General features: G+C 42.4%; 2 protein-coding genes and 2 long non-coding RNA genes across 4 annotated transcripts in view; 2 read left to right on the top strand and 2 right to left on the bottom strand.

Moving 5' to 3' along the window:
- The window catches only part of LOC143486040 (uncharacterized), a 149,777-nt gene that overhangs the window by 11,230 nt on the left and 117,555 nt on the right, over positions 1-20,992 (top strand). The gene's annotated exons all lie outside the window — the stretch shown is intronic.
- LOC143486046 (uncharacterized) lies at positions 1,199-3,664 on the top strand. The gene is made up of 3 exons (XR_013123117.1): positions 1,199-1,373; positions 2,937-3,092; positions 3,350-3,664. It is a non-coding gene; the product is annotated as an uncharacterized LOC143486046 (long non-coding RNA).
- Positions 1,394-11,502, bottom strand: LOC143486045 (CDK5 regulatory subunit-associated protein 2-like). Its single transcript, XM_076985827.1, has 7 exons — positions 11,370-11,502; positions 10,848-11,105; positions 10,464-10,597; positions 10,169-10,273; positions 9,936-10,074; positions 9,723-9,769; positions 1,394-3,049 (listed from the first exon to the last, which is right to left on the bottom strand). The coding sequence occupies exons 4-7, from the start codon at positions 10,256-10,258 to the stop codon at positions 3,035-3,037; spliced, it is 291 nt and encodes a 96-aa protein (XP_076841942.1). The 5' UTR covers positions 10,259-10,273; positions 10,464-10,597; positions 10,848-11,105; positions 11,370-11,502; the 3' UTR covers positions 1,394-3,034.
- On the bottom strand, positions 15,659-17,503 carry LOC143486005 (uncharacterized). The gene is made up of 3 exons (XR_013123100.1): positions 17,055-17,503; positions 16,902-16,978; positions 15,659-16,691 (listed from the first exon to the last, which is right to left on the bottom strand). It is a non-coding gene; the product is annotated as an uncharacterized LOC143486005 (long non-coding RNA).

Here is a 20,992-nt window from a genome sequence, read left to right as displayed (position 1 = left end):
CTGTGGCTTTCAGATAGCAACAACAGTCACAAGAAGCTAACACAGCACTGATTTTGGCTGCTGTTTTTACTTCTCCATTGTTCTTTCAAAATATTGCCCTGGCCTATAATCAATATTTTTAGTTATTTATCCTCTTAGAAATTCTTTTTATTGCATTCCACCTCCGCTCTGCTGATCCAAACTGCCCTTCACACTGCTTAAAGAATAGGCTAGTTAGCTAGCGCACAGAGGACATACAAACATTTTCTGTTTCAAAAATACAGATGGACACTAACTGGTGCAAACTAAGCCATCAAATAGAATATGATCATTTGATTGTGCACTTAGATCATTAAGTTTCTTTATAGAAGCTAAAAGTTGTACTGTATACATTGATTGGATGGATTAATAGTTATTACCTTCTTTTTTTGAATGCCCTAATTTTTTTCCTTCTGTTTTCCTCAAAAGTCATCTGAATGCTGCAGTAAGAAAGTGTACTGCTCGGCACTTGGCTACTTTGGTAGAGAAGATTGGTGCTGGCCGCTTATTGTCTGGGGCGAAAGACGTCACAGCGCGAATTATTCCTGCAGTCTCCAAGTTGGCACAGGACGCTTCCCAAGAAACCAGGTTAGTACTGGGATCAGAACGAGAATTCTACAAAGCTTATTCAGTTTCCCAGATAGTAATCTTTTGCTGATTCTTTTAGTCTCCTAGTCTGATACTCTGAAGTCAGCAAATGCTGGTAAATTGCAGAGTAATAGAAGGACTATCGTGTTTTCTAGACACAGACGTCCTTGTAAAATTGTGTGCTGTAAGATAAATGGTCGGTGTGCTGTGAGTATTGGATCCCTCACTCACGGTTCTCTCCTGTTTTGGGGTCTGTTCCTCGTCTCAGGTGCTTTGGCCGGCGTATGCTGCTGTTTCTGTCCTCCCACCATGACTTTGATAAGATGGTGGAAAAGTGCATCCCTGCCAAAGACCTGGCAACCATCAGGAACACTGTCCACACTCTGAAATCCAAGGTAGCGATTCATGTTTGGATACATGATGAGGGTTTTTTATCCCATTCAGCCACTATGCCCCATGTTTACTCACTAAACAAAGCTCATTCACAAAACTTTTAAAGCTTGAAACTTTTGGGATAGAATCAAAGTATGAAGCAACATGTGGACTTTAATATCATCACTCCATGTTTTGTGGTGATTTGTATGTATGTATTCCCAGGAGAGGACAAAGGTGTCTAGGAATGCGAAGAGATAAGATGTGTCAGCCTCGTCTGGAGCAACAAGAAGCTCCAGCCGCACAGTCGGAGCGGCAGAACACGCAGCGAATGAAGCGCAGCCTTAGGCACACGGTGAGGGACGTGAGCCCAGACGACGCGGCACCTCTGAAAGGTAACGGCTGACCTCGGCAAATCAATCAATCAATCAATCAATCAAAGTTTATTTGTATAGCGCTTTTCACAACACATGTTGTCACAAAGCGCCTTACAGGATTTAAAAGGTTAACAATACTACGGGTCCAGAACCCTAATGAGCAAGCCAAGGGCGACAGTGGCGAGGAAAAACTCCCTAAGATAGTGGGGAATAGGAAGAAACCTCGGGAGAACCAAGACTCAAAAGGGAACCCATCCTCCATTGGGCGGCCCGTTAACACACAGATTACACAAAATACAGACAAATACACAAGTCACACACAAATCACACAATCAGACTAAGTAAAGGTAAAAATGAAAGTTCTGGGTTATGATATTGTCACTGTAAATGTCTGTTGATGAACGCCAGGCTTTCATTCCGTGTCGGAGCAGCGATGCTGGTATTGTAGGCTCCGACTGCAATGTTACTCTCCAGGTGAACCTCGGAGAAAAGATACGAGATGTAGTAAATATGTAACAGATTAATCAAAGGCCAAACTATACAGATGAGTCTTTAATCGAGTTTTAAACATTGAGACTGTGTCTGAGTCCCGAATAGAGGCAGGAAGATTATTCCACAATTGTGGAGCTTTAAAAGAAAAGGCTCTTCCACCTGCTGTGATCTTTTTGATCCTAGGAACAGTTAATAACCCTGCGTCCTGCGAGCGAAGTGAACGCGCTGGGTTATATTGTTCAATAAGTTCACTAAGATAGTCTGGAGCTAAGCCATGCAGCGTTTTATATGTTAATAAAAGTATTTTATAGTCAATACGGAATCTAATTGGCAGCCAGTGTAATGACGATAGTACGGGACTAATGTGATCAAACTTTTTAGTTTTTGTTAAAACTCGTGCTGCTGCGTTCTGAACCAGCTGGAGTTTGTTTATCGATTTACCAGAACATCCGGCTAGGAGACTGTTGCAATAATCTAAACGAGAGGATATGAATGCATGGATTAGTTTTTCTGCATCACTAATATTTAATATGTTTCTAATTTTGGCAATGTTGCGCAAGTGAAAGAACGCTACCCTAGTTATATTATTAATATGTGTATCGAACGAGAGATCTGGGTCTATTGTGACGCCCAAGTTCTTTACCTCTGCGCTGGGGGTTATAGTAAAAGAATGTAGATTCAATGCTGCATTATGTATCTTGTCTCTCGCAGCCCTAGACCCAACTATTATCAATTCTGTTTTATCGGCATTTAGTGCTAGAAAGTTACATGCCATCCAATGTTTTATCTCTTCTACACATTTCTCAATCTTACTGTTTGCGCCTAAATCATCGGGTTTTGCCGATAAATATAGCTGAGTGTCGTCTGCGTAGGAATGGAAACTGATGTCATGCTTATGCATAATTTCGCCTAAGGGTAACATGTACAGTGTGAATAGAAGTGGTCCTAGGACTGTCCCTTGTGGGACACCATATTTAACCTGCACAGATTTAGAGGTTTTATTATTAACACTTACACATTGGAAATGCTCCTCTGCTGTTTCCTGAGAACCTTACCTTACCGCTTATCCGTGAACCTCCTTCCCATCAGACCTGCAGGAACGTCGTCTTTCCTGCAGGTGCGGAACCTGCGCTCTGTCGTGTCCCGCATGGCGGTGGTGTCCTTGAGGACTTCAGGGAGCGCATTGATCAGCTGGTGGCCGACTGCAAGGACAACCCATATATGGTCATGGGCAACATGTTCCCGGTAACTCATTTGAACTGAATTGATTTTTAATGTTTTCAGCAGCTTTCAGAAGTGATCTGTATGGGGGGGTCATACGTTGGAGAACATTAAATGCTGGCACATCTGAAGAAATATCAAAAGCTCAGATGCTCCAGAGTAGAGGGAGGGCAGTCATGTCCATTGTTAGTGTGAGCTTGTTTTACAATGTATGTGAAGATTTCACCCAAGTGTATCCTTGATTTATTTATCTTTGTTCCTTTTAAATGTTCTTTTTATAGAGCTGGTTAGGGAACTCTACCCCTGCAAGCCACAACTGGTTGAGCAGAAGGTGCTCCCTCTGCTCTGGTACCTCCTGGGGACCTCCAGCAACAGTGGTACGGTCCACGGCAGGGGTGGAAGCGTGAGGGGTCCACTGTCCACCTATGCCAAGCCCTTCATGCCCACATGGGTCTGGCACTGCTGGACTGCGCTGGTTACCAATCTTCCAATATCCGCAAGAGCCTAAACGAGTTTGTGAAGAACCTCCCGATCACCTGAGAGCTGCCAGCCAGACCTCCAGACCAAAATAAAGCCCAACATGGATTCTACTTGAAGATGGAGATGTTTGTGCATTTCTTACTGTGCCTGCACTTTAAATGAAAGAGAGAGGAAGAAAGTCAAATGTTTTTAACATTTTGAATTAGCAGAAAGCTAAATCCTTAAACTCAGAAGTCCTTTTAAATAAGGAGCACAGATTTTAGCGAATCACATCAGGTTTAACATGCACTTTGAAATACTAACACTTGTCATGGTGACTAGATATATATTGTTCTATGATTGTTTTTTTCTGTTGACATATTCTGAGGTAACTGTGCAGAATGTAATTTGCAGTTACCTCAAAATATGTCAACAGAGAATAACAATCACAGAACAATATATATCTATAGTCACCATGACAAGTGTCATATATATATATATATATATATATATATTAGTGGTGGGACTTTAACGTGTTAATTTCGATTAATTAATTACAGGAAAATTAACGAACTAAAAAGATTAACGCATGAGACACTTTTGCACCGTGGAATGTTTCTCGGTGCACGAGTTCAAGACATACAGATTATATGGATGTACAATAAGATGAGCATGGTGGAGATGACTGAAGAGGTTACGCTGGTGGATGGGAAATTTAAATATAAGAAACTTCCAGATGGAAGTACAAACACAAATAGTGTTATTTACACTTTATGCAGGAAGGAGTTTGCTTATCACAGGAGCACTTCCACCCTTCGTTACCACCTCAACGCAAAACATGTTACGCGCAGGTCAGTAATGATAACTTGGCTGCTAAATGTATTCCTAGTACGAGCAGTGTTGCCAGTCAACACTCGACCACATGTTGGGGTTCAAATCAGAGGTGGGGACTCGAGTCACATAACTTGGACTAGAGTCAGACTCGAGTCATTAATATTAAGACTTTTGACTTGACTTGAAAAAATATTCAGAGACTTAGGGCGTACTCACACTAGGCACGGTTTGCTGGTTCCGTGCTGGGGCCCGGTTATCCCCCCTCCCCACTCCCCCTCTGGCCTGCACTCACACTGGCTTCAGCAACCCGGCCCGAGCACGCTTACGTCATCACAACGCCGCTTTATTTGGAAAATAACGATTCTCTTTTTATTGTATTTTTGGAGTCGTTTTGGGAGTGCAGAAACACGGTGCAAGCACAGATTTATCGATAATTTAACACAACGATTGTCTGCTAATCGCTTTGCCGCTATGACTGTTTAACGTGAGCATCGCATCACTGACGTCATGTTTGAGTTCCAGCGAAATGAACCAATCACACGAGGCACCAAGCGGGCCCGGGCACGGATAGCGCTCACACTAGAAGCGAACCGTTCCCGAGTCCACATGAATCGTGCCCTGGCCCACCTCTTCAAGCGGGCCCGAGCACGGTTAACTGATCCGGGCCCGGGCATGGTTGGAGCGCTCACACTAGCCAAGTGAACCGTGCTTCAGGCAGGCAACCGTGCCCGGGCCCGGATCACAGAGCCTAGTGTGAGTACGCCCTTAGACTTGACTTGGACTTTTACACCAATAACTTGGGACTTGAATTGGACTTGAACCTGTTTACTTGCAAAGACTTGATTTTTTTTACCCCAAATCTAAATTTTAAAACGCATATTAATATTTATAAAGTGCGCCCCATTAATTTCATTTCCGTCCTTCTGACGCAGACCTGTGTTACACCAGATTCTGTGACCGTCGAGTTTTGTGACCACAGGGGGCGCTATTTCACAGTTTCTGTTCAGAGGCACAAACGCTTTACGAATGCTACGTAAACTACGCTGATGCACTTTCTTTACTCGTTTTGTTGGTGTCCACGAGCCAAAATATGACAGATGTTTATATTTACATTTTATCGTCTCTTAATTACGTAAACAAGATTTACCATCCCCTCACCATTGCAGCCAACAAAGAAATCATGAATGGGATGTACAGGTGAGCCTTTTTAACTGGGGTCACCAATTCTGACGGCAGCCATCAGAATATGTGACCCCACTGAATCTCCAGGTAACAATAGTACACTGTGAGCCCACAATAACAGAAAACAATGAAAAAATAACCCTAACCTTTTATTAGTCTATATTTAAACATTTTATCCAAATGTTTAGAATAACCATTCGTAATGACAGCATCTTGCTTACGATGAAGCTTGCTATTTTCGTGTAAAATGATGTAACGAAACATTCTTGTTTAAGTACATTTATGTAATTAGGAGAAGATAAAATGTAAACGATCTGTCATCTTTTGGCTGGCGGACACCAACAAAACGAGTAAAGAAACGCATCAGCGTAGCATTCGTAAAGCGTTGATGCCTGTAAAAAAAAAGACTCGAAAGGACTTGAAATTCCAAGTTTCAGACTTGGGACTTGACTTGATGGTTGCCTGTCTTGACTCGAGACTTGACTTGAGTTGACTGTCTTTGCTTGAGACTTGACTCGGGACTTGAGGATAAAGACTTGGACTTATTTGAGACTTGCAAAACACTGACTTGGTCCCACCTCTGGTTCAAATTAGGAAACAAAATGTCAGAGTCCATGTCGGACAAATTGACCAATTCACTGTCGAGATGGATTGTTGTGGACTGTAGACCGCTCTCTGTTGTCGAAGGCTTAAGTAAGACGTGGCGAGTTTAAACGCCTCCGCCGTTCGGTGTCGAGCGCTACGGTTTATGTAGGAGTGCTGCAAATTGTCTTTCTGGATGGCAGTTCGTAACTTGCATCAGTTGACGCAATGTTGAAGAAAATGCAGCAGCTGTATGATGAGGAAAGGGAAGTAAAACAGGTTATTGTGAAGAGCGTAATGTGGCTCTGACTGGGGATCACTGGACCTCTGTTAGCAACAAGAATTATCTTGGTGTGACAGCTCATATTATAGATGATGAATGGAAGATCCAGTCATTTGCTTTGAACATGCAGAAGACACTTCTAGGCACTATGGAGATGCCTGTGTAGAGGACTTTATCGCTGTGGCAGAGGCCTGGGAAATTAAAAAAATCTAATATGGTATTTAAAACATCTTCTGATTTACTTCTTATTCTTACTATATCCTAAGCAAAACTCCCAAAATTAAACTATATTTTTGGTCAGAATTTTCAGTGTTCTGAATACTGTTTGCTCTGTTTTCTGCACTCATCTATTGGTCTATGTAGTAGACTGGTGGAAAAATAAACAAGATGTTGAGGTTTATGCTTATGTTCATTGATTCATTCATCATTCAAACTTAAATTAATATTTCTCATGTTAAATACTGAAATGCGATTAATTTCAATTAATTAATTACAACGCTTCAAATTAATTCGATTAATTTTTTTAATCGTGTCCCACCCCTAATATATATATATATAATAAAATAAATAGAAGGTCTCTGACATTTACATTCCAAGTGGCGTATGCAGCAGTAGGTAAACATACTGTATGTGCAAAGTGAATGTATGAGGAATCTGGTGTAATTAGGATTAAAGTGAATGTATACAATGAATTATAAATATAATGTGCAAATGTAACAGGAGTGCAAATTGAGTGAGCGTTAGACTACAGTGATGGGTGTAGAAATAGTTAATCTCAGTTTAGAGTTCTTTGTTGAACTTGAGTGTTGTTGTTGATTTTGAAATGTGTCTTGTTTATTAAGGATAAAAGAGTGGAAGAGCAGGGAGTGAGTTGATCCTCCTGACTGCCTGGTGAACAAAGCTGTCCCTCTGCTTACTGGTTCTGGCTTGTAGACTTCGTAGTCTCCTCCCTGATGGCAGTAGGTTGAAGTAGCTGTACATGGGGTGTGTCTGATCACCCGCTATGTTTAGGGCCTTTAGAGTGAGGCGGGAGTTGTGAAGGTCTTGTAGAGAAGGGAGTGGTGCCCACGATCCTCTCAGCTGCTCTCACAATGTGCTGGAGGGACTTGCGACAGGATGCTGTGCAGGTGCCGTACCACACTGTGATGCAGCTGGTCATGACGCTCTCGATGGCTCCCCTATAGAAGGTGCACATGATGGAGGATGGAGCACTGGCTCTTCTCAGCTTGCAGAGAAAGTACAGGCGCTGGTACTTTCTTGGCTAGAGATGTGGTGTTCTTACTCCAGGACAGGTCCTCTGAGATGTCTACACCCAGGAACTTGGTGCTGCTCACTTTCTCCACAGCAGTACCATTGATGTTCAGAGGAGCATGCTGGGAGGGCAATTTCCTGAAGTCCACAACTATCTCCTTTGTCTTTTCCACATTCAGAGATAGGTTGTTGTGACCACACCCCCCGGCCAGGCGGCTCACCTCACTTCTGTAATTTGTCTCGTCGTCGTTGTTGTTGATGAGACCCACCACAGTTGTATCATCCTCAAACTTAAAGAAGAAGTTGGAGCTGTATGTTGGTGTGCAGTCGTGTGTCAGCAGAGTGAATAGAAGGGGGCTCAGTACGCATCCTTGAGGCACCCCTGTGTTAAGCACGATGGTACTGGATGAGTTGCTGCCGACCCGTACTGCCTGTGGTCTCCCAATCAGAAAGTCTAACAGCCAGTTACACATTTGGAGGCTCAGTCAAAACCATTAAAAGAAAATGTCATTAAATACAAAACTAAACGACATTAAATATTTACAGAAGAAAATCCTTTTTTTAACCGCAGCAATTACTAGTTTAAAAGTTCTTTTATATCCCTTGAGCAAAATCTATATTTTATGATCAGTGTGCAAATTCATTTTTCAGTGTGCAAATTTGTGTCTGTAGAACTGCATCAGAGTACCTTTTAACAGGCAAGAAGACAAGCAAGAATATTTGTGAAAGCCATTTATGTACATATTAAGTCAGCGTGCTGACTGATCCTCAGTGGAGTCCATCCAGGGGGAGGGGCCTGCTGACTGACCACTCACTGGGCATCCAGGGTGATTTCCTAGTAGAGGAATGAAAGAATGAGTTTCCAAGGAATCAGGGCACAACCAAAGGGCTCCATACCAACACCTATACGCATGCTATCTGTGAACAGCGGTGCGGTGTGATGGTCCGGCTCTCGGAGTGCAGCCAAACTTATATGGACATGCACGATCCACTGAAGTTAGAACCAAAGATGTGAAGAAGGTGGTCAGGCACTGTTTCTTTGCTAAGTGAGCTGTACGGAAGCCAGGGTTGTGTGTGTGTGTGTGTGTGTGTGTGTGTGTGTGTGTGTGTGTGTGTGTGTGTGTGTGTGTGTGTGAGGAATCTCAGGAATTCACATGCTGTGAATGTCATGCAAAAACAAAGAAAAACACCCCCTCATGCACGCACACACACACACACACACACACACTACTCAAAGGCCTTCTAGCCCCAAAATGCTGCCATAATTAGACTATAACAGAAAAGTTACACACGAGATGTCACTAATAATGCCATCATACTCCACGTCTGTTCCATATATGCTACATGTATTTAACACATACCCTACCCACTACATCTCAACTAGAGTTGCTGTATACAGCTGTATAACTGTACACTTCGTACTATAGAGCAGTGGTTCCCAAAGTGGAGGGCGCGCCCCCTAGGTGGGGGGTGCGGAGCTTGGAAGTAAAACGTGCACATGTGTCAATATTAGGGATGCACCGATTCCGATATTAATATCTGAAAAAATTCTAGATCGGGTATCGGGGACAATGTGACCGATCCATAAAAACAGATCAATTCAGTCAAATTCTATGCTTGTATTGCTTGCTTTTCGGAGTTAGTTCAACCTTAAATATCCGCTCTGACCCAGATAGAAGTGAACTTGGACAGTTAACAGGCGAGTGAAACACGAAGCACACAGAGGAGAGGTGAATCACTGACTCGTACTCGCGCTGGTGCTATTCCACTTAGTCCGTTTATTTGCTGGTTGACCAAAATAATCCTGGGCTCCAGCACTACTTGACTGTTCATACATAAAGTGGTGAGTTGCCCAAAGCTCATTGAATGTGTTACTTACAGAAATGAAATAAAGATAAAAATAAAGAGCAGTGGTCTGAGTCGGTCTACGGCAGAAAGCTGAGCGGCTTCTCTGGGGTGAAGAGTCTCTGTAGGGGTGAGGGGCTTCTATAGGGGTGAGGTGTCATGTAGGGGTGAAAGGTCATGTAGGTGTGAGGGGTCACAGTGGCAGAGCACAAACTCACCTCCAGGTTTTCTCTGGCTTTCTTCAGCACCCCGTGAGTCATGGACACTAAGAGGAGAGAGGAGTTAGTAAGGCTGTGCACAACACCAGACTGGAGGCAAACACTAAACTCCTTCAGTGTGGGTGGGTGCTGTCTGCAGGTCAATGAGGACCTTCATGGCCTCTCTAGGCGATTTTAGGTGTGTGTGTGTGTGTGTGTGTGTGTGTTCCGTACATTGGTCGATGATGATGTGTTCCATGCCTTCTCGAAGCTGGTTGGTGGATCGCAGTCGTTTGACTGCTCCTGTGAGCTTCCGCTCCTGCTGAGACAGCCAGCTCTGTAATCGAGACACCTCACTCCTCAACACCTCCTCCTGTACCAGGGGCACATGGGGGGCAATTAGTCTTATATAAACAGAAGCTACCTAATTCTGCAGAACATTGTGTTGTCCACTGTGTGTGTGTTACCTGCAGTGTGTGTGTGAGGTCTCCTGACGGCAGAGTTACTCTCCAGAACAGCTCCAGGAGTCTCTCTGCCTCCTCCAGAACCACAAGCATAGTGCCTGATGCAGCCTGACACTCCACAATATAACACACACACACACACACACACACACACACAGTTAAAAAGGTAAAAATACTCCATATTCTCAGTGTATTTATTTTTTGCTGGAGATATGCACATGTATAAAAAACATTCACAAATGTATGTACACAGCATGCATACACGCACGCGCGCACACACACGTACACACACACACACCTTCAGCTGGTTCTCCCTCCTCAGTGCACTGTTAAGAGCCTGTGTTTTCTGAGCTAGCTCCTTCTTCAGTAGTACTGTGGCCTTAATACTGACTGGGGGAGAATTCACCTCACTGTTCCGCCGTGATATTTGAGCTAGATATATATATATATATATATATATATATATATATATATATATATATATATATATATATATATATATATATATATATACACACACACACACACACACACACACACACACACATTATGCTAACTATTAAATTATTACATGCTACAGATTTTTTAAACCAGGAAAACAAACAAAAAAAAATATCTGAACTCTTTCACACCCACACACACCCACACACCCACACACACACACACACACACACACACCTACCTTCTCTTTTCTTCAGTTTCTCCTGCAGCACCTCTATGGTCTGTCTGAGCTCCAGCACCTGAGTGGGCAGAGCCTCTGACACCTTTAACTGAGCCACTGGCCCGCCTCTCTCCTGGACCTGTGTGCAACAATGATCCTTGTGCTCACATGGTCAGATTTCGGTGTAACACCGGCAAACATGAGTGGAGACGTGCTCACGTGCTGCACGGCACACCAGATAGCACTGGGCACAGAGGGTCGTGTTGTACTTTGCATCGACTGCGATGTTAAAAAAGAGAGAGAAAGAGAGATCATATTACACCTGCACTCCACTCACTGCACTGGTTACCTGTCAGCTTTAGAATAGATTTTAAGGTTCTAGTCATGGTTTTTAAATGTCTTCATGGTCTTGCTCCTCTTTACCTCAGTGAAATGATGGTTAGATATGTTCCAGTCAGGTCTCCAAACAGTAATCTACTGGTGATTCCTAAAAGCCGATTTCTTTAGGCCTAGTGAGTGACACTAACTCATTTACTGCCTCACCAGATTCACAGGCTCAAAGTGTGAGTCTTCATCATCATAGATGTCCTCTTGTTGTTGTTCTTCTTCTTCAAAGTCTTTTTCACGCAGAGAAAGCCTGGAAACACAAACCCACACACAGAAAGCTCAGAAGGTGTAAACCTCCATAAGCTTCCACATTCCTTCTGTAGTTAACAGAGTTGTGACTTTGCTGCCAAATTAAGTCCTCAGACATCAGCAATTTCTACACACACACACACACACACACACACACACACAGGATTCTAAGGGGTCTCAAGATTCTCCGAGGTTCACCTGGGGAGTAACACTGCAGTCGGAGCCTACAATATCAGTATCATCATTAGGGATTTGGACCCATAGTGTTGTTAACCTTGCAGGGTTGCCAACTCTCACGCATTGAGCGTGAGACACACGGATTTGACCGTTTTCACACGCTCTCACGCCACACTTCCGATATCTCACGCCGAAAAAAAAAATATCCAGTTTATTTACCTCAGATCCACATATATGATTCAATACGTTACTAGTTCGCTAGCTCTGGCGCCATCCACCGGCGATATAACACTGAATCTGTGTCCATTTTACGTTCGCCACCCCCCCCCCCCCGCTCAACAACTTAAAATCTCACTCCAAGCGAACGTCAAAAGTTGGCAACCCTGACCTTGTAAATCCTGTAAAGCGCTTTGTGACAACATGTGTTGTGAAAAGCGCTATACAAATATATTTGATTTGATGATACCAGGTCACATCCACCTGAACCAATCACCACCAACACTACTTTGCAGTCACTGTGAAGCATTGCCTACATTTCCCTGTTTGCATGCTAAGCTGTTCCTATCGTTTACTCTCGTGTTACTCAAGAACTGCAGAATATGTGATCTGCTGTCTGCCGTCTCACCTGCTACCACAACCACTTCTACCCCTTCCAAGTCTCATGGAGGGATGAGTTCCCCTCTACACCTCGCCACAATTATTTTAAATAAAATACACACTGGCTATACTGAAGTTCACCTCTGACCACATGACTTCGCAGTATTAAAGCAGTATCATGTCTAAATATCTACTAAGGACAAAACTAAAGTGCTCAATGAACTAAGTTATAGTCACTACCTCACAGGATTGAAATGTCTGTTTAGTTTTTTTTTTTTTGTGACTTATCTGTGTTGGCCTCACCAAAATCATACTCCCCTTAAAATAACCCTTGTTGAATGTAGAGATATGTGCGTCATATAGAATAGCCTACACATCCAGTTAAGTCACAAAAATTAGAGTTAACCAGACATTTCAGTCCTGTGAGGTTGTGTTGCAGGCCGTCTGATCAAGGCCAACCACAAGCTGGTGGCGCCGCCTGCCCCCTGCTGGCCACCAAGAGCAACAGCGACCTGCAGAAACAAGAGGACAAACAGCTGATGGACGTGAGTGCAGACCAGACAGAAAGGACCAATCAAAGAGCTGCACGAGGAACCTGCTAGGAGAAGGAATCAGTACACATGCTTACATAATACATACATACATAAATGTGTGTGTGTGTGTGTGTGTGTGTGTGTGTGTGTGTGTGTGTGTGTATATATGTATTCAGTTCACAGCAATGAATGACATTAGTATCACACAGGAAAGCACATCATTATGTGCTGTGGATGTTAAGGGAAGAGCCAGTGTGTAAGGAGATGAACTACTGTTGTAATCAAGAGGAGCTTGAACATGACATTGTAGTTAATGTGTAGCATTGTATTGTAGCTATACAAGATAGCATTTTGAGTCTATTGAATGTCAAGAATGTGATGCCTGCAGGAATGCAACTGTTATTTTTAATGACGTGTATTAAACAGCCTTTTCTGTAAGGTTGCTTTTACGAGCCCCACAATAACCATTGATTTGAGTCACTTCAAGTTCACTACAATATCATAATCATTTAGTTTCATTTTATTCCTGCACAGAGTACACACACCAACATGCTAGATAACACAGATGTTAAAGCGTTAAATTGCTTCAATAATATCTAAGTATAATCATGCTCTGGAGCTCTGTTCACTGAATTCCAAACACATGTTCCCATGAAGCTCAGCCAATCAGAATGAGCGCTCCAGGTCCTTCACTAACTCCGCCCCTCACTGTCTCTGCTCTTTGCAGGAGCTGGAGGAGAGCTTCCACATTAGCAGGATGGAGCTGATCGCCTTTGAATTCAATGTGCTGGTGTCTCTAGAGATGGTCCTCTACCTGCCCGAGAGCAGGTCACAACCCACTACCACCTGAGCCTTCTAGTCCCAGCCAGCCCAGCCAGAGCTGACGCCCCCTTTGAGTGGGTGTGGTTTTGCAGACCGGCCTCAGGGAGGACTTCAGCACAACACTAAGTGCTTGTGGGTTATATTGAACATTTGTTCTTGCTTTTTGTGTTTGTTTTTGGGTCTTATGCGAGGGTAATTAAATGACAGTAATATTAGCTAAAGCACTTAAATCAACTCCAAACACTCAAATAATAAGAGAGATTTACCACATCCTGTGTGTGTGCTAATGACACTATATGCAAGAGGACGTGCTGATGCTCCTACCTGAGGCTCACCATCTACACCAAAGAGACTGTGACTACTTGGCCGGGGAACAAGGACCTTAAACATTATCTGTAGAACCATCCTGCGCACCCGGTGCTAACGGGCCACCCAATGGAGGATGGGTTCCCTTTTGAGTCTTGGTCCTCCAAAGGTTTCTTCCTAATCCCCACCACCATAGGGAGTTTTTCCTTGCCACTGTCGCCTTGGCTTGCTCATTAGGGATCTGGACCCATACGATTGTAAAGCTGCTTTGTGACATGTGTTGTGAAAGCTATATAAATAAATTTGACTTTGACTATACAACACTCTGCCAGTGCAACGGTAAATGTTTTCGTGTTGTCCATACAAAGCATGTTATGTCATCATTTTCAAATTAATCTTTACATCAAAAGAAGTTTTGATAGTCATAATGTAATATGACAATAGGATAGTGTATTTTTTCCCCAGGTTATTCAACCAATTGATGAGTTTTTTCTCTTCATGAACTACCTGTCATTGGGACTGATGCAAAAGGATTTGGCCCACAGATTTAGAATACATCGGTCAACTGTTAGTCGTATCATTAACACCTGGGCCAACTTCCTTTATACTGTATTGGGAGCCGTTTCTATTTGGTTAGATGTGGACACTGTGAAAACTCACCTCCCAGATGTGTTTCAGGACTACGCTGACACTCAAATAATTTTAGATTGCACAGAACTGAGATGTCAAACTCCAAATTCCCTTCTCCTCCAGAGTGAAGTGTTTTCCACTTATAAATCACACTGTACATTCAAAGGGTTGATTGGGATAGCCCCTCATGGCGCAGTGACCTTTGTGTCTTCTCTTTATCAAGGTGCTATCAGTGATAAAGAGATCTTAAAGCAGTCTGGCATTGTGGCCCTCCTTGACCCATCTATGGCCATCATGGTGGACTAGCTAGCAGGTTTCCTTGTTGAAGACTGCGTTCCATGCAAAGTCCACATACCCACGTTTCTGTCAAAGAGAGCTCAACTGTCTAGGTCAGAGATCAGAACGTCACAGTCCATTGCAAGACTGAGAGTCCATGTTGAGCGTGTGATTCGCAGAGACAAAGAACATAAAATATTCAGCACAGTGATCCCCCTTTCAATCACAGGGAGCATAAAACAAATTTTTACTGTTGCCTGTCTTTTGGTGAATTATCAAAATGGCCCCTTGGTAAAAGCCTGGGCAAACAATGGCTAATCTCAATCCAGAATTAGACAGATGATGTAATGTGAATTACAGTGATTTATTTATTTATTTATATTCTCTAACCTTAAAATGATCCCTTTAAGGTCAGGGGTCGGCAACCCGCAGCTCTGGAGCCGCATGCAGCTCTTTGATGCCTCTGATGCGGCTAAGCTTTTGAATAGAATCAATGAGTATTTAATTAACGTATATTATTTTTGAGACTTTAAAAAATGTTCGGGTGGAATTTCACAAATGTCCGGTATTTAGTTTCGGTTCGCTTGAGTGACATGTCATCGTCACTGAAATAAATTTCCAATTATTTTGCTTTTGTGGCTCAGAGTCAAAAAGGTTGCCGACCCCTGCTTTAGATCATGCTAGTCTGTAAATATTGGCTGCAATGTTAAGGTACAGTGCAATATGATTAATTGTATAAAATGCTTTCACTTTTATATGTAAAATTGACACAACACAATACAACATTATGTATTTCTTAACTTTTACTGTATTTGTAAAAAATGAAATGAAAACAATAGTAATACAATTGACAGAATAAATTGAAATAGTTTTAATTGTTCATGAGTTCATGTCTTCATTATGATTTTCTATTGCTTGGGCATAGAGAAGTATTTTGGCATGCAAATGTTAAAGAAAAACATGTCACACCTCCTTTTCACCTCTTCTAATACACTGCTATCTCTGTAAACTCGCTGCACAAAGATATCATCATGGGCACAGATAACTAAATCACACCACTGCATACCAGTAATCAATAACTGGCACTGAATTTGCCAATAATAACAATGGCTCTCCTTCATTTTGTGTAGGCCTTGTGCCACTTTTAAGGAATTTGCAGTCTACATAGCTTTGTGTATTTGGGCACTTAATTTCAACAAGCCCAAATGATGGACGCTCAAGTGGGTCATATACAAGTCCATCAGGTGATGCACCCAGCCAAGATGCATCTGGATGAATCACTAGCCCACACTTGGTCAAGTTCAAGTTTTTCAGAACTGCATAGTCCTTTAAGGCCCCTGTTTCCATTTCAAGTCCCCTCTTCATGTGTGCTGTTTGTCGTGTCCCTCGGATTATCCTTTCTGCCAGGCTTTCTGCAGCACCTGGACCTCTAACGTAGCTCACCTCTCTGAAATGTGAGGCAGTCACTCTTTCTCTCCTAAGTGAATGCCACTCAGGTGTAGCACTTTGGGATCTTGTTGCCTCCTCAATAAGGTGTGACTGTGACAAGGTCACAGAAAGTGAGCTTAGGTGTAGCTGTTCTTGGTGTGTTGGCACAAATTAATATTCAGGTGGGCTTAGATGGTAACATTCTAGTGGCAGACTCGGGAATGGGGGTGCATCCTCATGTATGACAACACTGTCAGATGGAGGTGGTGGTTGTTGATAGGACAGTACACTGCCAACTTGTACCTTCCCAAAGATGGAATCCACAAGTGGCTTGTCAGGTGAGATGCTCATTGTGCAGATGAGTGGAAGAGAATCTGCTTTCATTCCAGCGTAGACTGGTCCAGGATTGAGGGTGGCCGGGTGTGGGAGCTCACCGCTGTAGCCCTTGAAAAGTATACTTCTGAAATAAAAGAAGAGTGAATAACATTTATTTTTACACATTGTAATCTGTTCACGAGCACAACTGATTGTGAATCACATATCACATGTCATCTGAAGTACAACGAGGCTAAATTAAATTTTGAAGAGAACAGGGTCTTATCAGATGATCAAAAGCATTTATTTTTTTACCACACACTGTAATCTGCCTATTAAATTTGGTACTACATACCTAACTCCACTGGCTGTAGTAGCACCTGGTTTTGGCTTTAGGACAACCATGGCATCCACGGGTCCAGGCTTCACCCCCTATTAATTTAAAAGATGGTGTTAGTAAAGTGACTGTGATACATTAACTAACATTAAATAATGAAATAAGACAAACCATTGTTGGTGGTTTATGCCACTTCTGTTCTGTCTGTGTGCATGAAAGGACAGGAGGGACGACAGACATGCCAGATTCAGAATAATGAGCAGTCTGGAAAAGCAATGCAACCAGCAACACAAGAGCAGTTGCTGTTAATGAGCACAACTGGCATTGAATCATGTAATGTCATCTGAAATACACAAGAGGCAAAATGTAATATCCTGAAAAGAAGACTTCAGCAATGTCAATAGGCGCAATATCTGTCCCATCATGTTGTTAGTGGTGAATGTCACTTGTCTATTGTCTCATGTAACGTTTGTGCTGTTTTGCATCACTCTTAAAACACTTGGCTATACTGTCTTTCTATTCTACAGTGTTGTGCATGGTTCGATCAACTATAAATTAAATATATTTTAGATGTAAACTTCATTTTCACTCCAGATGAAATGCTTACACATAGGAGTGAAACAGGCCTACTTATATTTATATTATTTTGTTGTTTCCACCACCTACAACAGAGTGTTGAAGTTGAAGCCACATGTTGAAGCCACATGTTAATAAAGAAGTTAAGATGAAAGATTTGAAAGACAGATTGACAGATTTTAGAAAATGCAGTTTGAAGAATAGCTGAGGTGGACTATATTCTGCTTTTGAATCATAGAGGTAGATAACAATAGCTCGAACTATAAAATAAACTCCCATTTGTTTACTATAGGCAAAATAGACTGCTAATGATTCCCACTCAGCTACTCTGCATTTGGCTACCATTGTAAGCTTTAAAAACCAATGCCTATGTTTATCACAGCTTACGTGAAGTAAGAGCAAGGATAAAAGATTGAACTTGTGTTGAACTAACTTTTGAACTTGTTCAACAGAACTTTGAAAGTGACACTGAACAGAACTCGTGTCATTTTAACCAGTCCTACTCTCAGCTGGTGTGGCGTATCTGTTTTCTTCATAGATCTGTAGCAGTGAGCCCTCACTGTTATCTCGTTAGCCTTACTTTTGCCTGATACTTCCATCAGAAATACAAACATGTTTTAAAAAGGCATTTCTAGTACTAGGACAGGTTGGTTCGTTACTAAAAACAACATCACTTCATTAGACTGCCACCTCAGGCTAGCTAGCTAACTAGCGTCAGCCACTTACCTTCAAAATTGCAGAGGTAGGATGAAACGTAGAACTTGAAACCCTTTTCAAGTTTACTCTGTGTCGTTGTACTTGATGCTCTGACAATACGACGCACATCGTTGACGGTAAACTTTGGGAACTCCTTGTGAATTTAGACTTGGCCATAACATCGGCACTTCCGTATACCAACCGGAACTATGGTACCATCCTGACACCAAACGAGGAAGTGGTGCGTGCACCTAGGCCAATCAGCGCAATACCAGTTTCAAATGACAGCAAAATTGACCAATCATATCTTCCCTCTTAGTGGGCGGGCTTAACTGTATGATAATTTCCGCCCGCTGTGGCGACGCTAGCTGTCGTTAGCACCACTGCTAGCTAGCTTCTATTCATTTCTTTGATGTATATATATAATATAAACGGTCTCTGGTATGAACCCTTTGGGTACAAGCCAGGCTGCATCAGGTTATTGTAGCAGCCTGGCTGATTTGGTGTTTTGGTTAGAAAAATAGGAAACTGTGATATCACGTGATACTCAACTTTGGAATGTTTGGTTGGGAAGGTGGAATGTTTGGATTCAGTTTTGATGCTGAAAAGCTCAGAACAAGTCGCAAGACATTTTGCTCTGTGAATTACGATACATACAAAACTAACAAATCTCTCTATTTTTTCTAGATCTTTCTCTCTTTCTATTCTTTCTATTTTTCAGGTGGAGAATGAGTTTTTACCAAAGGAGAACTGACCAGCCAAGGCCTGGACAGGAACAGAACCACTTCATAGACACACCAGGTTTTACCACTCGTGGTGAGAAAAATAAATTTTCATATACTATACATAATTTTATACTTCTATGTAAGACAGTATATTAATTCTTATGAGTATGGATTCTATAGGCTTATTCATAATAATTAAAAGTTAAATATACACATTTATATAGTGGGTTTTTAAGGTTCAGAAAAATAACATGTATATTTATTCTACTGATGACTGTCAAGCTCTGTATTTCATGTGTACAGGATAATATAATTAATGGAGCATGGGTTATTTCTTTGACTCAGCACAATTTTCATAAATCTTAACATTGTTCATGTGGCCATGGAAAAAGCAAATAAAAATAAACATTTTTAAAAAGAAACAGATTTCTAACATGACATCACAAATTCTTAAGGATTCTCCCCACATTCTAATGACATCACATGGCACCATAGCCCTTGTTATAATCACTTGTTCATTGGGAAACACAAGGCATTTGAGCCTCACTGGGAGGCATGCTGGGTTTCACTTTACCTGCTGTGGGATTTTCAGGTGTGCCCTACAACCCCCAAGCGACAGTGATCCACACGGATCCCTGTGGACCAGCACCCTTCCCTCACAGAAGGACGGCGGGACCCTCAGATGTCGGCCATGTCTACATGCCTGTAGAAGGACCACTCCACACTGGTACTGTGTAACACTGAAGATTACATGCGTATTCAACAAACCAAATAACCATGCATGATGAAGTAGAAAAAAACATTTATTACATTTGTTTGTAAGGTCTGGCAGAGGTGTAGAACCATCAGCTTTCTGCACATGACCTGACCAGTAAAACATCAGTTTTATCAGAAAATATGACATCACATATTCTTCAACATTGTAATGAATTCACATGGCACTGTAGCCCTTCTTATAGACCTGATGATCTTAACAGTACACGCTCATGCTTCTTCTGTGCCCTGGGTTGGTGTTTTGCATTTAGGCCCTGACATGGAGAGGCGGAGACACCTTGCTCAGCCCCATGTTCAAGGCGAGGTTCTGAGGCAGATGGATCCAGTCTACCTCCAGCCTGCTGGTGGGTTCTTCATCGATAACTGTCTTCTTTCATATAGACATTGATAAGATATTTTTACTAGGCACGCGGACTGTTTTTACAAACATTTGTGAATGGGTCACTCTCAGGAGCTCAGTGAATTCCAGCGTGGAACTGTGACAATATGCCACCTGTGCAATAAATCCAGTCGTGAAATTTCCTCGCTCCTAAAATTCGACAGTCAGCTGTATTATAAGGAAATGGAAGAGTTTGCGATTAACAGCAACTCAGCCACGAAGTGGTAGGCCACGTAAACTGATGTAGCAGGGTCAGCTGATGCTGAAGTGCATAGTACGAAGAGGTCGTCAACTTTCTGCAGCACCGCAATCGAAATTTGTCCTCCGCTCTTACCCATCTGTGCAATTAGAACACACACACACACACACACTAGTGATTACTAGGGGGCTGTGGTGCACAGCCCACATGCCCGGGGAGCAGTTGTGGTTAGGTGCCTTGCTCAAAGGCACCTCACTCATGGCCTTAGGCCTGAGAATCGAACCCACGACCCTCACAAGACCAGTTCCCTACCACCGGACCATGACTGCCAAGTGACCATGACTGCATATTTGTATTATGAAACATGGGGACAGTATTTATTAGAAACAGGGGAAGACAAACGAATGAACCTGATGGACCAGAGGAAGACATATGAATTTAATGTATTTCATGTTCCATTCATTACTTTAGCTGTGATATGTTTGGTGTAGAGTAGAGCACATTAGAGTGGGCACCTTGACGACCCACATACAGTGTGGGTGTACTGTGACACTCGTTATCTGCTAGGCGGTTGTGTTTAGTCTAAGGTGATAATGCTTCGAATCATTATTATACCAGCATAGTATAATACTGATAATACATGTATATGGATTACAGATGTCATTTATCACTATTTTAGTACACCCCCAAACAGTCTAAACAAAACATTGTCATGTTGCTTTGCTGGCTTCTGATACCTCATCTGGACTGCTGCCAAAGC

This window comes from Brachyhypopomus gauderio, unplaced genomic scaffold (assembly GCF_052324685.1).
Source record: "Brachyhypopomus gauderio isolate BG-103 unplaced genomic scaffold, BGAUD_0.2 sc43, whole genome shotgun sequence".
Lineage (NCBI taxonomy): Eukaryota > Metazoa > Chordata > Actinopteri > Gymnotiformes > Hypopomidae > Brachyhypopomus > Brachyhypopomus gauderio.
Note: the sequence above shows the minus strand (reverse complement) of the source record. Positions and strands in the feature narration are given on the sequence as shown.

Excerpts from the sequence above, each read along its gene's own strand:
- LOC143486045 (XM_076985827.1), bottom strand. The coding sequence starts at position 10,258 with ATGCTTGTGGTTCTGGAGGAGGCAGAGAGACTCCTGGAGCTGTTCTGG. Across the intron at positions 10,075-10,168 it reads ACCTCACACACACACTGCAG|GAGGAGGTGTTGAGGAGTGA; the intron begins GTAACACACACA and ends CCCCTGGTACAG. Across the intron at positions 9,770-9,935 it reads ACACATCATCATCGACCAAT|TGTCCATGACTCACGGGGTG; the intron begins GTACGGAACACA and ends CTCTCCTCTTAG.